Below are 18821 nucleotides of genomic sequence, written 5' to 3'. Positions count from 1 at the left end.
CCTTCCATAAGGATGGTTTACGCTGCTGCTTCACTAAACCCGGGCAAGTAAAAATCTTCAGTTTTAACTGAATGTGACCCAGTCTCTTAAAATCTCCACTGGATCACTGCGCTGGATTTTCTCAGGACTTGACCTGACTGGGAAAATACAATACGCCGGCTGACGCTGCATAGCAATGAGATGGGGAAAAAAAACCCCAAACCGACAAAAAACCCAAACAGCTTTGCAAATTAATTTCGGCTTGTGCATCCCGGGGGGTGCCCGCGCCCCCGGCGGGGACCCAGCCCCGCGGGACCGGGACCGGGACCGGGAGCCCCCGCCCGGCCCCGGGGGCGCTGCCTACCCGCTCCGGGGCGGCCGGGGGATGCCGGGGGGGCGGGCCCGGGGGGGTACCTGTCCCGGGGCGGTGCTCGGCCCGCCCCTCCGCCGCCGCCGGTGTCCCCGGCCCAGAGGGGGGGGGCGGCGGGGGGGCGGGGTGGCCGGGGCCAGCCCCGCTGCTGAGCCCTCCCCCTCCCCCGCCCGCCGCCTTTTCCCCGCCGCCGCCGGCCGCCCCGCGTATCCCTGCGGAGCTCGGGGCGGCGGCGGCCCGCCGCCGGCCATGGCCGTGCCCGCCGCGCTGCTCAGCCCCCACCACCTCCTCTCCTTCTGCTTCCCCGCCGCCGCCGGCGGCCTGCTGGGCTATGCCGACCTGGAGAAGGGCTACGAGGGCGGCGGCGGGGGCGAGGCGGGGGACTTCAAAGAAGCCACCCGGGACCTGCTGAGCTTCATCGACTCGGCCTCCAGCAACATCAAGCTGGCGCTGGACAAGCCGGTGAAGTCCAAGCGGAAGGTGAACCATAGGAAGTACCTGCAGAAGCAGATCAAGCGCTGCACCGGCATCATCGCCGCCGCCCCGCCGCCGCCGCCCGCCCCGCCGCCGCCCGCCGCCGCCTCCCCGCCCGCCGCCTGCCCCGCCAAGCCCCCGCCGCGCCGGGAGGCCTCGCAGGCGGCCAGCAGCCTCCAGAGCAAGAGCCTGGCCGCCCTCTTCGGCTCCCTGCAGCAGGGCCGCGGGGCGGCGGGCGGCGGCGAGGCGGCGGGCGGCGGCGGGGCGGCGGGCGGCGGCGGCGGCGGGGCGGGCGGCCCGCGGAAGGTGCCGCTGCGGGACCGCAACCTGCCGCCCTCCTTCTTCACGGAGCCGGCGCTGCCCGCCGCCGCCCGCGGGCCGCCGCCGGCCGCCAAGGAGCCGGAGAAGGGCGGCGCGGAGGCGGCCGAGTTCTTCGAGCTGCTGGGCCCCGAGTACGGCGCGCTGCTGCCCGAGCACGCCGCCCCGCCGGACGCCTTCCCCGGCGGCGGCGCCCGCCTGCCCGCCGAGCTGGGCCTGGAGCACGGCCTCTACGAGGCGCCGCTGCCGCTGCCCGCCGCCCACCACCCGCTGCTGGGCGGGCTGCTCTACCCCGAGCCGCCCTGGAGCCCGGCCGGGCCCTGCAGCCCGCCCAAGAAGGCGCCGCCCGAGGCGCTGCGCCCGCTGTACCCGGCCGGCGGGGAGCCGGGCCCCGGCGGCGGCGGCGAGGAGCCCGGCGGGCACCTGCCGGCGGGGTTCGCCCCCTTCTTCCCCGAGTGCCCGCTGCCCGCCCCGCAGGTGCCCTACGACTACGGCGGCGGCTACCCCCGCGCCGCCTACCCCGGCCTGTAGGGCAGGGCCGCGGGGCCCGGCCGCCGCCCGCCGCGCCGCCGGGAGGGGTTGGGGCGGGGGTGAGGGCCGGGGCGCGGGCGGGCCCACGCCGGGGCCTGGCGGACGCTCGGGGGGCAGCCGGGACCTGCCGTGCGGCTGGGGGCTGCGCTCGTCCCCGCCGCGCACCCAGGGCCGCGGCTGCCCGCAGGGCTCGCCCCGCCGGCCCCGCCGTGCTGCGGGGCGCGCTGCAAACACGGTGTGAGGCGCTGGGTCCGGCGGGCAGGCCTGTGTCTGGCGGCCGGGCCCACTCCCCGGTCGCCCCCCGCCGGGCTCCCCCGGCCCGGGGTGCGCGGCCGCCCGGCTCATCTCGGCAGGCACTCCATCGTTCCAGTCCAAAACCACAGCTCGGTCAAACTCTTCGTGGGATGCGGTTTAAAATTTTCCCCAGCTTGGCCTGCATCGCAGGCGCCGGTGGGATGTTCGGCTGAGGACATGAAGGCCAGGGGGTGAAAAAAAAAGAAAAAAAAAAATTATTCAAGCAAAAGCGTTTTGCTGCTACCGAAACTTAGTGTCCCGAAATTTAACAGTGCCTCGCAGGATCTCGCCGACAGCCATTCATAGCGCTACGTAAAGTTAATTGACGGCATAATTTGGGGACAAAAACGTACCGATCGCAGCCGCTACGGCGATGCGGCTCCTGCAGACCCTTGGATTTCTTCCAGGAATGTGTCGAAGCTCGGAAAGCGACGCGGCTCGGTTTCATTGTGTACAGGAGATTATTTGATAATCATTTAAGTTATGTAAAAGAGTCTATGATAGGTCCTATCGAAATAAAGCTACACAATAGATCTAAAGGTCTGTGGTTGTTACTGCCCTGGAAATGCAGCGGTGGAGGGGCTTCCACCGCGCCCCCCGCCCTCTGTAAGGGTTTCTTGGCAGGAGTTAAGACGGGCCGAGGGTTTTGTCTGTCCTAGATCTTTTGAAATGCCAGTGTTTTACCCACAGCACCCCGTGCTTGTTTTGCCTTCGTTTGTACCCGGGTGTTTCTTTAACTTCCTAGAAAGAAAGGAATGATCATACGCTACAAAGCCAAGGGATGAAAACTGTTACCGTTATGAAAACAGATCAAAATACTCGGGAGTTTTCCTATTGTGATGTGAATCTCAAAAGGCAATCCCGCAGCCGGGCTCCTTGCCAGGCCCAAGCGGGCTGTTTGTTTTTGAAACGGGATCTACATACGGATCAGCCTGAGGTTTTACCCTCAGCCGTGACAAATCCATGTGCCTTCTGTCTTTTAAAAGATAACGTGAAAGGTAAAGCAGTTTCCTTCATTCATCAGCCCAGACTGAACTCTTCAGAGACTCGGGGTGGAGCTGGTGGGATGCCTGGAGAAGTGAAGCAAGATCTTGTGGAAATAAACTGTGAGATACATTGTTTTGGAAATGAGCTTAATTTTAAATAGCAAGAGCTGTAACTTAATGCTGCCTCTTTCCTCCCAGAAAGCTGCCCGAGGTCTCTTCAAGCTGTATGGAAAGGAACCGCCATGGGTGAACATCCACAACACTCCAGTGTCTTAATAGCTGGATGCTGTTGAGGAATTGCGCTTCTCAGGCATAATTTTGTGGTAGTTTATTTAACCAAGCTTCACAGGAGCCTGTATGAGGAACAACGAGTGTCCGGTCCAGCCAAGGTAGCTACAAATTAGGTTAATCCTGCCCTGCTGCTGGTTTTGATGGCGGGACAATGTCCTGCTCTGTGAACTCAGTCCTGCCTTCTCCGCTTTGGCAAACCTCCCAGCCACGAGGGCGCGAGTTCGCCTTCGCAAAGCGGCGCTTTGCCAGGTCCAAGCAGAGCTTGCCTATAACTATCTAGACAAGACCAACCGGCAGGTTATTTTGGTTGGAGAGGTGGTGGTGGGGGGTTTTTTTTGTTATTTTTGGCAACTGCTTCAAGCAATGGAATTTGTAGCCTATACGAGCAGCTGCTTGGAGTATTTCAGCTTGATGGTGCTGTGCTAATATATATATATATATATAACAAATATTTTTATATATATATATAATATATCATATCACCCGGCTCCCCCACCTGAGCCGTGCGCCTGAGGTCAGCGTTTTCAGCAGGCCAGGCAAACGAAGGGGAAGCTGATAATGCTGCGGTCTCTGCTAAGGAAAGAAAACACCTTGTTTCACTGAGGATTTCACCAATTTATTTCACAAGTTCGATATGCAAATATGTGTTAACCAGAGATCTAATCCTGAAGACCTCGCAGCCTGTCCTGTCAGCTGTCTCATGGACTTCAGTGAGATTTTGCTCAAAAAAAATTCTAAAGCAAGTCTTCAGGAATAGACGCTGGGATGTGCTATGTAGACAGCGTGAACCTGAGTGGTTTGGTTGCCCGCAGGCCTCACCTTTTTACTCCAAGTAGCTGTGAAGTGCCACAAATTGACCTGTCAGGTGGCTTTCATGACTTCGGTGCTCCGCTCCCTTGTAGATGGTTACCTGTGGTGCTCAGAAGCTGAGCATCATCGGCCTTCTTGGGTTAGATCTTGCCTCAAACCAGTGGGAGAAGCGGCTCTGTGGGTGTCATCAGAGCTGGGCAGCCCACCCCGGAGGCTGCCAGGTTGAAGGGCTCTTTGTGGGCTTGCAAAAAGTTGGAGGCAGGCTCCAGGAGTCAGCCTGACTGAGCAGCAGCTGCGGGTGTTGCTTCAACTTGGCCTTCTCTTCTGCAATGGTTCCCTAAAGCAGACATTTTCAGTTTACACTGAAAATAAAAATAATAATAACAAAAAACCCAATGTAGGACCAGCATACTTTGAAGCACCGCTGCATTTCTGCCCGAGTCTGCATTTGAGGAGTACTCAGTATGGGGAGTCTGCTAAGGCTGGAGAGGAGCTCACCACGGCTGGGTTGATCCCGGCTGCTTTCCCCACAGCGCTGGCAGGACACAGGGTTTCTGTGCAGTTCCTGAGGAGCGCTGGAGCTCACTGCCAGGCCAAGGGTTGCCGTCTGCTGGAGCTGCGGCTTTTCCCTTCGTTGGCTGTATGTGGGCATGTTTTGTTGTGGTTGTTTCCCCCACCTTGAATAGCGCAGGCACTGAAAATGTCACATGTAAGAGTCTCGCGCAGAAACACCCTTGGGAAATTGTTTTCTCCACTGGAGCACTGAAAAGCACCAACTTAAGCATCTGTAAGACTAAAACCTTGTGTGACAGAGCAAGATCATTCGGTTTATCTGGTGCACTTTTACAAGGGGTCTCTCCCCAAGAACTAAAGCCAATGCTTTTTAGCTTTTCTATCTTAAAAGAAGCACGTCTCTTTGAATGGAAGTGTGGTTGGACTGAGGTCAGACTATCAAACTATTTCGTTTTACAAACTTGCACTGAGTTCCTCAAATATAATAAATTCTGTTTTGTTGTTGGTGCATTTCACACATACCTGATTTTACTGGAGATTCTGGTGGAAAAGCATACACATCTTAATAATTTTTCATATGAAGTCAAAGATGATAAAGGGGAGTGACAAGAACCCTTCACTCTAATAGAGAGAATCCTATCTTTCCTTAATGGTGCTTTACTGATGAGTAACAAAGGGTTCACCAAGAAGTTATTACTGTGCCTCAATATGTTGTGATTTAAACAGTCTGGGTCTTTTCCAAAGGTCCTTCAAGAAAGCAGAAAGATTCGTTCATTTTCTTGGATGGGCTTTTGAAACTATTTCATGACCCGAGTTTGGGATTGCTCTAATCCAGCCTGACCATCGACGATGAGTCATCTTCAGTGAGTTTACGTAGTTGTTCAAACAATGTTAGTAAAAGAGATACAGAAGTTTATTGTAGGCTGCTTTTGTTTTCTGACTTCTTGAATAAACTGCTTTTGGCAACAATGCAAAAACTGAAGGTCATTCTGCAGTTATTGGCAACAGGAGGAAAAAGGTGGTGGAGGAACTCTGTAGTCATGTGCAAGCAACTAAGATGGAAATGCGGGAGCTCAAGCCTACAAACCTGACTGTAGGAAATGAGAGTTGGGAATGCTTTTAGGATAGCTTTATGTCAACGGAAGAGACTGCAGCCTACCCTCTCTGCAATAAACTCATCTCTCATTTTTAAGATGGGTTAACACTCATTTAAAAATCCAATGGTTTTTGTAACACATCTACATAAAAGAATAAAAATAGAAGTGTATGATAGTAACCCCCCCTTTCCCAAAACCTGCATGTGTAAAGATTGGCCGAGGATTGCTGAAAGGTGGCGTTATGAAAGGTGTGGGAGAGAACTACTATTTTCTGTGTTTTATAGTATTTTTCAGTACCTTACTGTAACCTCGTTTATCCTTGGTGACTCCCCTCCCTCACTGGCAGAGAACAACTTCACTGGGCTGGAGGATTTTTAGCCCTTTATGCTTTTTGGACCCCCTCCCTATCAAATGTAAATGTACTGTCAAAGCCTTATTTTTCATAGTTATTTTGGTGGTAGTCCACAGACCCACGGTTGTCCGGAGATTACAGCCTCAACATCACTGCATTGCTGCCTGTGGAAAATATTTTTAATTGCTTGAATCGCCCAGTGTAAGGTTGGAGGAATAAATTGGATTTCTGAAATGATCGTTCATCTCTCCTTCTCTGAGACGGGGGATTCACATCTTATTTATGAAATCTCTGTGACCCTCCTGGAGGCAGCTATAGCTGCACACTTACCCCTGTGCTCCCTCCAGGTGTTCCTTGACAATGCTGGGCGTGTAAGAAAATGTGGATTGGTCTGTAATAAGGGAGGGGGGACAGGATTCAAGCTTTGCAGTAACAGGTTCTGCTGTTCCTGTTAGTGTGTTTTGCATGCCAGGATATCTCCTGGTGGGCATTTTAGGCTGCCCCGGTCTTAGCAGCTCATTGGTGTTCAGTTTGTGGGCTCTGCTGAACAGGTTGTGGCAAAGCCAGCTGTGCCAGACGCAGAGGTGACTGTCCCCATTTGCTCCCCTGCCTCTTTGCCACAGGTGCCACCCCTTAGCTGCGTGTACTGAGTGGAGCTGTGCCCGTGCATCCCTTACTCCAGCCTGTGATCAGTGCCCAAGCCCAGCTTCAGGGATGGTTTGAAGTGAAGTGGGGGTCGTACCGATGAGCCCAGGAATGGCTGGAGTGCAGCTCAGCCGGTTCAGCCACAGCTCAGCTAAGCAAATCTGTTGGCAGGCTGGGAGCGAGTTAAACCTCAGGTACTGGGCAACAACGGTACTGCTTTCTAGTAGCTGTAGACAGTGAACAGAGACTGCTTTCTGTTTGAGCAGAAGGTGGGCATAATCGTTACTGATTTTTGGTTTTGTTCAGCTTTATAAAAGCTGTAGGTCCACTGCTTAAACCTCTGTGTGCCTCCACGGCAGTGAAAACTCAGTGAATGCTTCTAAGTTTGATGATGCCAAGACACTCTTTGAGACTGGCTGCTGGACCAGGGACGGTCGCACAGGAGATTGTGGACCAGATTTCGTCTCTTCTCATTTTCTGAATTGCAGACTGTGATCCAGGCTCTTCTATGCTACAAGGTGAAGAACTAGTTTATAGGGACTGATCCCCATGACCCGTCTCAATGACACATAGCAGACGTGGCCCCTTCTGCAGGTGGCCATCCAAACCTCATGGGAAGGACTCGACCCTGTGCTGAGTGTACTCGGGTCTCTGCTGTGGGTTCCGGCTGAGGCAGCGCTCCAGGGTGGCCTTGAGAGCTATCCTGGACCTCCCATAAGTATGTCATACATAATACTTCCTCCTTCTCTCAAGTCTCTTTGATGTGTTCAGCCCCTAAGAGAGCTGGAGCGCTTCTCTGGGTTTTGAGGCTGAGCACCCTGAAAAGTGCTCTTTCCTTCCAGCAATTAAAAATGAGGTTCATGGTGAGTTTGTGAGAGCTTTAGAAATCTGAGTGAATTTTTTGAACCCATCTGCAGGAGTTACGGATTAAAATGCCATTTATTGTCCTGACTGCTGGACAGCCTGGGTGACTCCGAGTTGAGCTGGACCCTGGCAGAGCCCTTGGTTGAATAATACCAGCCAGCGTTACAATTCTGTGATCAAATGCCCTCCCAGTTCCAGCAGTGTCTCTCCTGTCAGAGGCTTGTCAGCTAGATTCATTAGGTCTGGAGTAAGGAGCCCTGTTGTTCTTGATATACAGAAAGCAGAGATCAGATCGGTAAAACTGGGTGTGAATTCTAAATAAAAGGGAAATTCCATCCTTCCGCCACCATTTCTTTTCAGTGGATAACTAATAAGGAATCATTTTTTGCATAGTAACGCTTGACGGTAGAGCTGGGCTTTAAAGAATAGCTATAATTGCTTCTGTGCACTCAAATAATTGAATATAAATCAATTACCACCATTTTAGGTATTTGAACAGCCAAGCTCGCTCCATGAAGAAAAACATTTCTTTCCTGTTTAATAGCCAGACCTTTAGCTTCTTTGTTTATCCACATATCTGGGACAAATGATTCAAACTCAGTCATTAATTAGTGATTTTATCAAGATTTTTCCTTTCAGGACTGAAAGGTCAGCACACCCTTGAAGCGCTAGCAAAACAAATGTCTCCGATTTGCACATGAAGTCAAGGCTTGCGAGGAAGAAGCCTCAGAAAATGGCTTAAAGGGCAGGGGTTTAATTCAGGGTGGCTGCCTGGTGTGCTAAGCACCGATGTGATGACCAGACAGCCTGTATTTGATCAAAAACTCTGTGGCTGATATTTTTTTATCAATTAGGTGACCCTTCAGGGGTAAAGCCGGGTGACAGAAACATCAGGCACAAGGGCTGAAGTAAATGTTGGGCCAGAGGAGCATGGCCCTGACTTCGATGTAACTTATTTTTATTGTACTGTTCAGGGACCCTCCGGCTGCCAGGGCCACACGCTGGTTCCTGGATGCCGGGGATGAGCCAGCACCGCAGCCTGCGGCACAGCGCTCCGAGCAGGATGGGCCCTGCCAGGGAAGGGAGAACACATTTTACTATGAGACAGACGCCACCTGACTAATCCAGACCAGCTGAGATTATAAATAAGATGCAATTTTGTTAACTAAAAGGAGAAAGGTGAGTGAGTAGGCAAAGAGGAGTGAAGGGGGTTTCCTGGCAGAGGCAACCCAGCCATCAGTCAATTGCTAGGCTTAGCATCATGTTAGGATGCCATGGCGATCCTTTCCTGGCTTGAAACAGGTATTAATATTGCCACATTATTACCTGTATTGATATCTTTTTCTTGTATTTATGCTGGTTTTATGACTGGTTTCAAATCACCTCCTTTTTCAAAGGAAGAGAAAAAGAACAACTTGGGTAATAGAGGACTTGTTCTGCTGCCGAGAGAAGAAGTGGGAGCAAACAGAGCAATCCAAAGGGATCTGTTATAAATAGCCTTGCTTTAAGTTAGAAAACAAAACCGAGACAGGCAGCAGCTAAAAATCCCACAACATTCAACTTGTGTTTTTCCTACACCGATTTAATCTCTTTTCCTAGTTACTGTGCCTTGTAAAGCAGCCACGCAGTGATTTTGGGGAGTCCTCCTACGGGAGATTTTTCTTCTACGAGGTTGGACAAGAGCAAAAATACTCATTGCCACTGCTTAAGTCCCTGGCAAAACGTGATGTATGATGTATGGCTGACAGGGCGTTCGCAGCAGCCAGGGACAGAAGTCCTCTGCAGCCCTCGGCTGGTTCGCTTTGCATCCTGCACGTTGGGAGCGCTACGGGCCAGCCTGGGCGGTGGGGAAGCTCCTGGGATGGGCATGGTCTTCCAGAAAAGGCTCCTAGCGAGCTTGCTGTGCTCTTGCAAGCCTTCCCCTTCCTTCCCAGCTCCAGCAGCCACGGGGAGGATGCGCTGCCTCCCAGCAGCTTCAGCACACCAGGCGGCATTTTCAGCTACGGGGCAAGCAAAAGCATGGAGTGAGTTATAGCCAGAGGTGCAAAGCCAGGGGCTGTGGCTCGACGGCACGGCAGGCCTGCTGGTGGGGCTTGCCTGAGCTCCGGGTAGTTTCCCCTGCAGCCTGCTTTCTCTAAGGAAGCCAGCGGGAAAGGCTACAGCGCTCAGCCTCTAAAGCCGAGGGGAAGAAAGCTTTCCCTGCAGTGGGCATGGGAGCGACCCTCGTCCTGAAGGGAGGAAAAGAGACGCAGAAAGTACCGGGCTTTCTCCTGGAGGAAAGCTAACAGGTGAAGCTCAGAGAGGGGACAAGCATCTGCAAAGGGCCTCCATGGGTGGAGAAAAGTCGGGTTTTGCAGCACTTTAAACCACTCGACATATGCAAGCCCTCTCCGCCTCACTCCTCTCCCTGCGAGCCTGGCACTTGCACTCCTCCTCCCTTCCTTTCCTTTCCCCTCAGGCAGCGATGCCCGCTGATTTCTTTCATCCCCGCATAGCCGGTAGCATGCCTCCTGCCGGGAGCTAAAGCAGGCAATGGTGAGAGAGATGCTGATGAAGGAAATGTCCAGAATAAGGACCCATCTAAGGAGGCAGGTGCGCCATCCTCAGTGGGCACCTGTCCTGCCCGCCGGTGACCCCCACGGGCTGGCGCTGAGCCTGGGACTGGGCTGCAGCAGGGCTGTGTGTCAACAGCCCCTTGGTGGTCCTGCAGCCAGGCGGGAACCCCAGCCCCACCCTGAGGTGGCCCCGACAGCCGTGCCGAGCACACGGCTGTGCCCAGGACCTGTGGCTACACCAGTGGTGTCCCTCCATGGGGGAGTTGCTCTAGCCTGGCTTCAGGACATCCAGTGGGCTGGACGATGGGAGAGGTCTTTGCATCGCCACCTCTCATGGTGCTGCATGTTGGAGTGAGCTTGGGCTGGGCTCACATCTTCGTCTCATGGCAATATAGGTGCAGGTGATACCTGGAGGATGGCTGTCCATATGGGTGGTGAGCCTGGTGCTCAGGTAGTACCGGTGGAGTCGAAGCATCATCATCATCTTCTCATCCCTCACCCTCCTGGAGAAGAAGACAGAGGCAGCCACTCTGGACAGGTCAGTGACCAAGTAAGCATGTGCCAGCTCCCTCAAAGGCCTGTACGAGTGAAGTGGCAGCAGGCCATCTGAGGGGTCAAGCATGCAGGCTGCTGAACTGTTGGCTTTGGCTTTCCATCCCCTGGCTGCTTCTGGTAGTTCCCTTCTAGGTGGCAAGGAATAGATGCAATGATGCAATGATGCAATGACGCAATGATGGGGAAGAGACCCTGACTCCAGCTGTGCCCCAGCTGCCCAAAGCCCATGGGCTAAGCCTTCCCTGGAGCTGCTGGTCACAGGTACCCCGTGGAAGGGGCTGTGCAGGTTGGCAGCCCGAGTGGGAGGGAGCGCTGCCTGCTGCTGCAGCTGCCGTCCTGTGCAGTGATCCGGGGGAGCAGGCTGCTGGAGAAGAGGAAGGAAGCCCGGTAGGAAGACAGGTGCAAGAGCAGAGCTGTGGAAATCCTGAGGGAGACTGGAGAGGAGCTCCTGTTCTGGTAAGCCTCTCCTGCAATGGCCTTCTTCCCCGTGCCAATAGCCCCTTGGGCAGCCAGTGCTCTGGGCTCTCACCGGACGAGGGGCAGCTGCAGGCTTTGGAGACTGTGACCCTCAACCAGCCATCTCTCCTGCTCCGGAGCAGTAGGTGGGTGCTCCAGGCGAGAGCGCCGGCTGGCACTCAGCACCCATGGGTGGCTCCACACTTAGGGATTCTCAAGGGGGATCAGGCGCTGGGCTCCAGGTCCCCAAATCACGCAGCCCCTGCTCCCTCCCAGCACCTGCAGCTAGAGGGGCTTGCCCTGCGCCTCTGCACCTGCTCAGCCAAAGGTCTGTGCCCTGGCCTCGCGTGGTGCCTCAGCCTGGCTCTGCTGTGGGTTCCCTGCCACCGCCTGGGACACGAGGGGCCTCCACCGGAGCCCCCGGGATCATGGGGACACCCACAGGCCAGGCACATGCCTGGGAGTGTCGGGGCTGAAGGGGACAGGCAGTGTTTTTCAGCCTCCCTTGCTGGACCTGAATCTTGAACCTTTTATTTCTCACTCCTTAGCACTGCTGAGAAAATCCACTGGTAGGCCCAGCCCGAAGGGTGCCAGTGCTCCATGTCCTGCAGCTGGCAGGAGAAGCTGGGGACGCGGTGCTGCCCTCTCGCAGCTGCGGAGCTGTGAGCAGAGCAGGGAAGAGCATTTTCCAGGGTGAAATCCCACTGCTTAGTGAGCAGTGAAGAGAGTTGCTTCCAGCTGCAGGGTTTTGCAATTTATTTATTTGCAGGAGCTGGGGAAGGAGGATGGGTTAACAGCCCCCCACACCATCCCGCAGGTTGCTGTGTAGAGTGAAGCCAACGTGTGCAGTATCACACATGAATAGCTGCCCGAACGGCTTCTCCTTTTTGCAAGGAAGCCCAGATGGTCCCTTCATCCTGCCCCAAGCAGCCCTTTGTCTAGACTCACCAGGCTCTCTTCGTCCTAAGCTGCTCACTGACCTGCCCCTGTAGCCTGGCATTGCTCTGTGTTTCGCTGGGCCAAGGCCAGGGAGGTCTTAGGGCTTCAGGGAAAGGGAAGGCTCGTTTTGTCCTGAAGAAAAGCCATTTTTGTGGCAGGCACAAGAGAAGCACCAATGGTAGGACCACTTCCCATGCCAGACTGCTTTCACTCTTGCCCTCTCTCCCAACAAGAATCCCCCTCGGGTTCCTACCCCAGCATTTTGGACCACCCAGCACTGTCTCATGGAAGTGGCAGGAGAGGAGGGATGGCCACCCTGGGCGCCTGCTCTGTGAACTGTCAGTATTGGCCTCTCTGTCCCCAGGGGAACCCATCTGAGCACCCCAGGTGGGAGCCCACAGCCGGGCAGCGCAGCGTGGGGCTACTGCTCTGTGTCACACACCGTCCTCCAGCAGCTGTGCCTTCTGCTGCACACCTGGGCAACCTTGTGGCGAGCACAAGCTGAGGAGATGCCTCCAGTTGTGTGCCTGCAGACTGCTGCTTGCACGCCAGAAGAAAGGTGGCAAGAGCCAGAGCCTGGATGGAGACATGTTTGTATTGGACATAAGGGAGCTGGAAAGGCACCTTCTATGTGTCTGTGCCATTATTCATACTTTGTGCTGCTAAGGAGCAGAAGCAGAGAGCAGAAAAATGTCTCGGGGAGAAATGTGTCCAATTTGCAGGCTCACAGGGGACAGTTTTAGAGGGAGAGGGCACTTTCAGACCTCCCCCAAAACAGCTGTTGCCTCTGCCACAGGCAGCTCAGGACTTGGTAACCCTGGACACCTGCGTTCGTTGGGACACGTGCAGCGCTGCGTGCTCCCGTGTTCCTCAGAACACCGTACCGCACTGGGCTCGAGACCCCGCCGCTTCTGTCTTACACCCTGGCAAAAAAGCAGGCTTTGAATTCATCTGTAAGGACATTGTCCACTTGTTCCTCTACGGAATTAAAAGTTCAGGTGTGTTTTACCGCAGGATTTCTTTGCACCCTGCCTGGATTTGATGGCCACCTGCTGAAATCTCTCCTCAGTGCGAGTGTCTCACTCTGCCAGCACTGCCACTAGTTCTGGGGACATGCCCTGAAAGGCCACCGGCAGCGACTTCTTGCTGCAGCAAAACCTCCTTGCGGGTTTCACTCATCCCCTGCTTGAGACGGCTGCGCCTTGCCCTGCACGAAGCCGGGCAGTGCTATTACAGCAGCTCGCTGTGCGCCTCCTGCTTCTGATAGAGGGGCCAGCGTGGAGGACAGGGAGCTCTGCCAGAGCACAGCTTTCTGCCTTAGCAGCCCAAAGGCTCATTGCCTTGGCAATGCGATCCTTCCCTGGGAACGGTCTCACCCAGGGCCATCTCTCCTGCAGAGGCCAGGGACGAAGGGTTTGGCCATTTCAGGCAGAAAAAAAGCCCTTTCCCAGGTGGCTCCTGGTGATGTCGCCGTGTTTCCCAAGTGGGTACGTTTGCTGCTGCAGCCCTTGGTTCTCTTGCATCAGCCAGTTGTGCTAGGGCTTGCCCACTGGTTGGGAAGGAGCTGGAGGGAGGCTTTCTCCAAGGGCTAGATCCTGTTGTCTTCTTGAGGATTGGGCTCTATGTAGCAGCTGGAGGCAGATGCCCCCGGGGGCAGATGGAAGAAAAGGGAGAAGCAAGGATGGAGGAAAAGCCTAACAGAACAAGTAATGCGGGAGGTGGCTCCAGGGAGTAACTGTGTGTGCAGGTTTTGCTTTACGCTTTAATCTGTCTTTTATCTCAGCCCAGAGGTATTCTTACTGTTACCCTTCTGATTCTCTTTCCCGTGCCACAGTCCGGGAGTGAGCGAGCCCTTTTTATGGTACTTAGGTGCCTACAATCGTTAACCAAGAACAGACCGTAACGGTGACCGGGGTTCATGGTATGGGGAGAGGGCCACATGCTCTAGGGATCACTCCTTGTGTGCCTGATCTTCTTCAACACACCGGGCTGTTCCTGAACTCCCATGAGAAATGGCTCGGACACTTAGAGGGAGAAGGGTCTGGGTATGGAAGGCACTTTCAGGCTTCCTCTGAAACAGCTACTGACTGTTCCAGGGGACGTGAAGGTGGAAGGTACCCAGGTTCCAGGAGTGTTGTTGCCTCCAAAGAGCCAGGCAGGGGCTGTTGCCTCTCGCTGGCCTCATCTCTAGAAGGCATGCCGTGCATCAGACAAATCCAGAGGATAAAAAGAGGTCCCTGCTGTGGCAAGGGCACAGCTCGATCCTCCCTCTCTTGCACCTGCTATTTGCCTGGCCAAGATGACCTGGATCAGAACCAATATTCTGAAGAATAAACCATGATTCTGGAAGTCTCATTTGTAGAATAGCGAAGGATTAAGACTTCTAAGCCACCTGTCAAAAAGCATCTTGACTTTGGCTTTACTGGTGGAGGGGGAAGCCTTTCCTGCTGGCAGTGTTTGAAGAGAGACTGTCCGGTGATCATCATGAGACCGGCTGAGCACTCCCTGATGCTTCCAGGCTGTTCAGGAAAATTTCCTCTCTTTGTGCCTCCACCTATAAGGCATTTTCTCTCTCTTCACTTTCCTTTTTTTCGTTCTTGCCTAATATCTGAGAAGTTAGGCCCAGAAGCTGCACACACAGAAAGGCTGAGCCTTTAACTGAGCAGTGAGGAGGTGCACAGGAAGGAAAAGAAGAAACCAAGAGAAGCTCTGTAGGGACCTTCTGGTGCAAAAGAAGTAATTGCCACCCTGCTACCTCTTTTCTCAAAAGCAGAGTTTTTTCCAGAAGCCATGGAAAAAGCAAGGAAACCTCAGTTTCCAGGTCTCTTGCTCAGGAAACGCGAGTGTTTCTCAGTGTCTCTCCCTGAACCTGAAACTCAACAGCTTTCTCTTTCCAGAAGACCTGCCTATGTGAGGAGCGTGAAAACTGCTGGCATCACAAGCACACAGACATTGGAGAGGCCAGGGCTCCTCGGCAAAATGATGAGGTTCATTTCCTGGTGCTAAATGCCACTTACAGATACTAAATAAAGACTGGTAACCAGCCTTGGTCTTGCTGTGTGTCTTAGCGGTGAGAACTGGGAAGGGAAGAGCTGCCAGCAAGTCCCTCTGTTCTTTCCCAGTTATGCTCAGGAACACTGTTATCCCACTGGGACAGTATTTGGCAGGGCGTGACAATTTTGCAGGGTTAGGGGAGGACTCCCTGGGACTCTGTGAGATGGAAAAAACCCCAGGAGGGCCTTTGGCTGATGGCAGTGCTCGGTAGCAGATGCAGTGATGCAGTGGGGTGCCTGTGTGTGGGTGTGTAGCAGGGGTGGTGCCCTGGTCTCCAGCATCTTCTCCCTCCCTGCATCCCTTGGCTCCTATTCCCTCTAGAGAGCAGCCTGGACTGCAAAGGGGAGGGAGCCTGTTGTCCCCATGAGGCTGAGGGAGGTTTTGGGGTTTGTTTCCAAGGGGAGGTGGGAGCACAGGACAGTGCCAGGCTGCACAGCCCATACACCAGCTTGGGTTGGATGAGACTCCTCGAACACTTGGGGACATTCAAAGGAGGAAAGGGTAGCGCCGCCCAAATGTACAGCTCTCCCAGGGCAACGCACGCCCTTCCCACCACACCCGGAGAGCCACAGGCAAAGTATGGCCATCGTGTGTGAGGGATGATCACGCATACAACTGTCACCATGAGAGTGTGGCTCCGAGCTTCCCGAGGGCACTCCCACTAGGAACGGAACTGTTTTGCTTCTGAGGTGGCCCAGGTAGCTTCTGAGGCAGCTGGGCTGAGAGCTGAGCAGCATGTAAAGCAAACAGCAACACACAGACAGCGCTGACGGACTGGGACAGGCTGTGGCCACAGCCTGTCTCTCTCCTTGGAGTACTGACTGCCCAGCTTGGGCTCCGTTTTATTCCCTAATGATATGCTCCCAGAGAGAAAAACCAGCAGCAAGTAAAAAACTACTTGGATTAATTTACTTTTATCATTCTGCAAGCCTGGAGGTGCGTTTGATATCAGCAATGATATGAACCATGGCAACTCGTGGTAAAAATGAGAAAACAGTTCTCACAAAAACTTAGACATCTTGTGTTTGCATGGCTGCAGGGGGCCACCTGTAATCATCAATAACAAAGGAATCATAATCAGGGCTGTAAACGAGCCGTTTCACAAAGGCTTCCTTGTCTGCTGGCTCGGGGTACCAAGAAGCAAGACCATGCTTGTAGGCCCAGTCAACAATCTGCAAAAAGATAGCAAAATGAGCCGATGAAACAACGTCAGCAAGTTGAAACCAGCTGCAGTTTGGCCCTGCTATATCTTCCCGATTTCCTCCCCTCAAAATTGTGTCCATTTTTGCTTTTTTTCTCTTTGTGCAATTCCTTGAGTCACCCGCACCTCATCCCTGGGGTGAGGGAATGCAAGCTGCCCGCAATTCCTGGATGCTTAGAAATGCACACCCCTGCTCTGGCAAAACGGCTGGAGTGTGCAATTAAAGGAGAGCAGCCCTTTAACCACCTCTGCTCACACTCTTAAGCTCCTCAGCTACACTGTGCATCCATCAGTTACTCCTAGCAGGCCAATGTGATTCTCCGTGGGTGTCCCCTGAACAGGAATTACAGATTTGATGTATACAGGCTACCAATCCCACAGTTAGATAACAAGCCCAGATCTGGAATAGTATTTAGTACTTAGACCCTTATCAAATAACAGGAGAGGTTCCAAAATAGCAATTTGGAACCTAAAATCTTTTGGCAACTTGTATCATGTTTGAATTTGGCTCTAAACCTGATTTTTTGAAGTGCTGAGCACCCACAACTCCAAGTAATAAAGCAGAGCTTTGTGAGCTGTGAGGCACCCAAAATCAGAAGGTGTTTTTCACATTTGGGCTTTAATGATGGGAGAAAACAAAGCAGCAGCTCTGGCTGGAAAGATTCCTGAGAATCACTGCTTTAGGCTGTAGAATAAGTTGAATTAAAACAGCACAAAGCAAAAATGATGCCAGGGCAATTCCTGCCCTCCCTACCATGGGAAGTGGAAATAAATGTGGAAATACTCACTTTCACAGCAATTTTGAGAGACACCTCTCTGATGCTGTTCAAGGGAGGATAGAGTCTTCCTTCTGCAAGATTCTGCTCTGTCACCTGGGCAGCAATAGACTAGAAAGAAGAGAAAGGTAGTTTATGGAGATGGTCTCAAACTCTCATGGTATGTGGTTGAAACCTCAGCAGTGGCAGAGCTGGGACTTTCTCAATGGGAACTGCTGAACTATTCAAAATACATGTGTGCATAATACATTTCATTACAGACTTAAAACTGGAGCCAAAATAGTGGAAGTGCTGTGCCAGAGCAGCAGTTGTGAAGAAGGAGGAGAACCTTGCCATGGCTCCTGCACCTGTGTAGGTGCAATAGAAGTGTGAGCTTTCCCCGAGTCTGGGAAAAGCTGTAGCTTTTTGCTGAGGCTGTGCCATTTCCACTCAATGCATTGCCCCAGGCAGGTTCTTGAAAACACCCAAAGCAGGTGCATGTGTCTGTTACCATCTTTTAAAAAACATTAGTGAAATGCCAGTTGGAAACCTCTGCTGTGACGAGGAAGATATCATCAGATATGTGCCGGACTCCACAGGCAATGACTCCCAGTGCCACTCCTGGGAAGACGTAGGCGTTGTTTCCTTGGCCTGGGAAGAAGGTCTGTCCATTGGGCAGAGTTACCTTTGAGAATGGACTCCCACTTGCAAATATTCCCCGGCCCTGATCAAAGAGAGAGAAAGAGGCATCCAAATTCAGAAGAGAAGTCTTATATTCCTGCTGCACACCATGATTTGTGCTCAGGGGACTCTGGTGACCAAGTAGAGAAACCTCCAGCCAGTCAGTGAGAGCCATCTCCACTTGACATCTCTGGAGGGCCTGGTCCCCAGAGGCACAGCCAAGGCCATGGACAGGGCCACTGCGTGGGCGTTTGCACTGCCCAACTGCAAGTGCTATGAGCTGGCTGAGGAGTCTCTCTCCCTTCTCTATCAGCCATCTATGGAGTGTGAAGAGAGACTCATGTGGGATAAAGGTCTGGGGGCTGTGTGATTGCTCTAGCCAGCAGCAGTTGGTGGGGAGGGCAAAGTGGATAGTGAGACAAGGCCTCCTCTCTCACACCAAGTCAATGCACATGACAATAATTCTTCAGTGACATTGTGTCCAAGTTGGGTGATGAAACTGTTACATAAGCAACTCGGACGGCAAAACACAGGGGACAGTCAACCTGGGAGGATGCGACATCTCAGACAGCCATGGATGAAGGAGGCAAGCACTTTCTTTACAGGATCACAAAGTAGTTTGGGTGGCAGAGACCCAAACTCCTGCTCACAGCAAGGTCAGCTATGAAATCAGAATAAGTTGCTTGGGGTTTTATCCAGCCTGGTCTTGAAAACTTGCAAGGACAGAGACTGCACGAGCAATCTGGGCTCCTGTACCACCTCCTGGCCCTCCTCACAGTGTGAACATTTATCTTTACGACCAGCTTGAACTTCTCTTATTTCAACTTATACCCACTGTCATTTTTCTGCCCACCATGCACCACTGTGGTTTCCTTGGTACAGTCATCCACGGCGCACCCAGAGCACCCAGTTTCCCTATGCTGAGCACCAGTACCTCGGTGAGGCGGTAGCACTGCTCCGCTGTGCACTCTGCTTTACTTGTGGGGTTGCTCAGGGCAAACACAATGGGCCTTTCATTGAAGGCTGCCATGTCCTTCAAAATCTTCTCAGTGAAAGCTCCTGCAACGGCTGCAACACCTAAAACAACAACAGCAGAGTGAG

The 18821-nt window shown here is 53.4% G+C and overlaps 2 protein-coding genes across 2 annotated transcripts in view; one reads left to right on the top strand and one right to left on the bottom strand.

Moving 5' to 3' along the window:
* Positions 1–383: 383 nt before the first annotated feature.
* On the top strand, positions 384–2965 carry FAM181B (family with sequence similarity 181 member B). Its single transcript, XM_055803282.1, has one exon. The coding sequence runs from the start codon at positions 599–601 to the stop codon at positions 1670–1672; it is 1074 nt and encodes a 357-aa protein (XP_055659257.1). The 5' UTR covers positions 384–598; the 3' UTR covers positions 1673–2965.
* A 13005-nt stretch (positions 2966–15970) lies between these two features.
* The window catches only part of ME3 (malic enzyme 3), a 136222-nt gene continuing 133371 nt past the window's right edge, over positions 15971–18821 (bottom strand). Inside the window, exons 11-14 of the mRNA XM_055802959.1 lie at positions 18655–18797; positions 17590–17763; positions 17073–17171; positions 15971–16255 (exon numbers count right to left, since the gene is read on the bottom strand). Of these exons, the coding sequence (XP_055658934.1) occupies positions 16094–16255; positions 17073–17171; positions 17590–17763; positions 18655–18797 (578 nt within the window). The 3' untranslated portion in view covers positions 15971–16093. The remainder of the gene's footprint in view (positions 16256–17072; positions 17172–17589; positions 17764–18654; positions 18798–18821) is intronic.

This window comes from Falco peregrinus, chromosome 4 (assembly GCF_023634155.1).
Source record: "Falco peregrinus isolate bFalPer1 chromosome 4, bFalPer1.pri, whole genome shotgun sequence".
Classification (NCBI taxonomy): Eukaryota; Metazoa; Chordata; class Aves; order Falconiformes; family Falconidae; genus Falco; species Falco peregrinus.
This window is presented reverse-complemented; position numbering and strand designations above follow the sequence as displayed.

Excerpts from the sequence above, each read along its gene's own strand:
- FAM181B (XM_055803282.1), top strand. The coding sequence starts at position 599 with ATGGCCGTGCCCGCCGCGCTGCTCAGCCCCCACCACCTCCTCTCCTTC.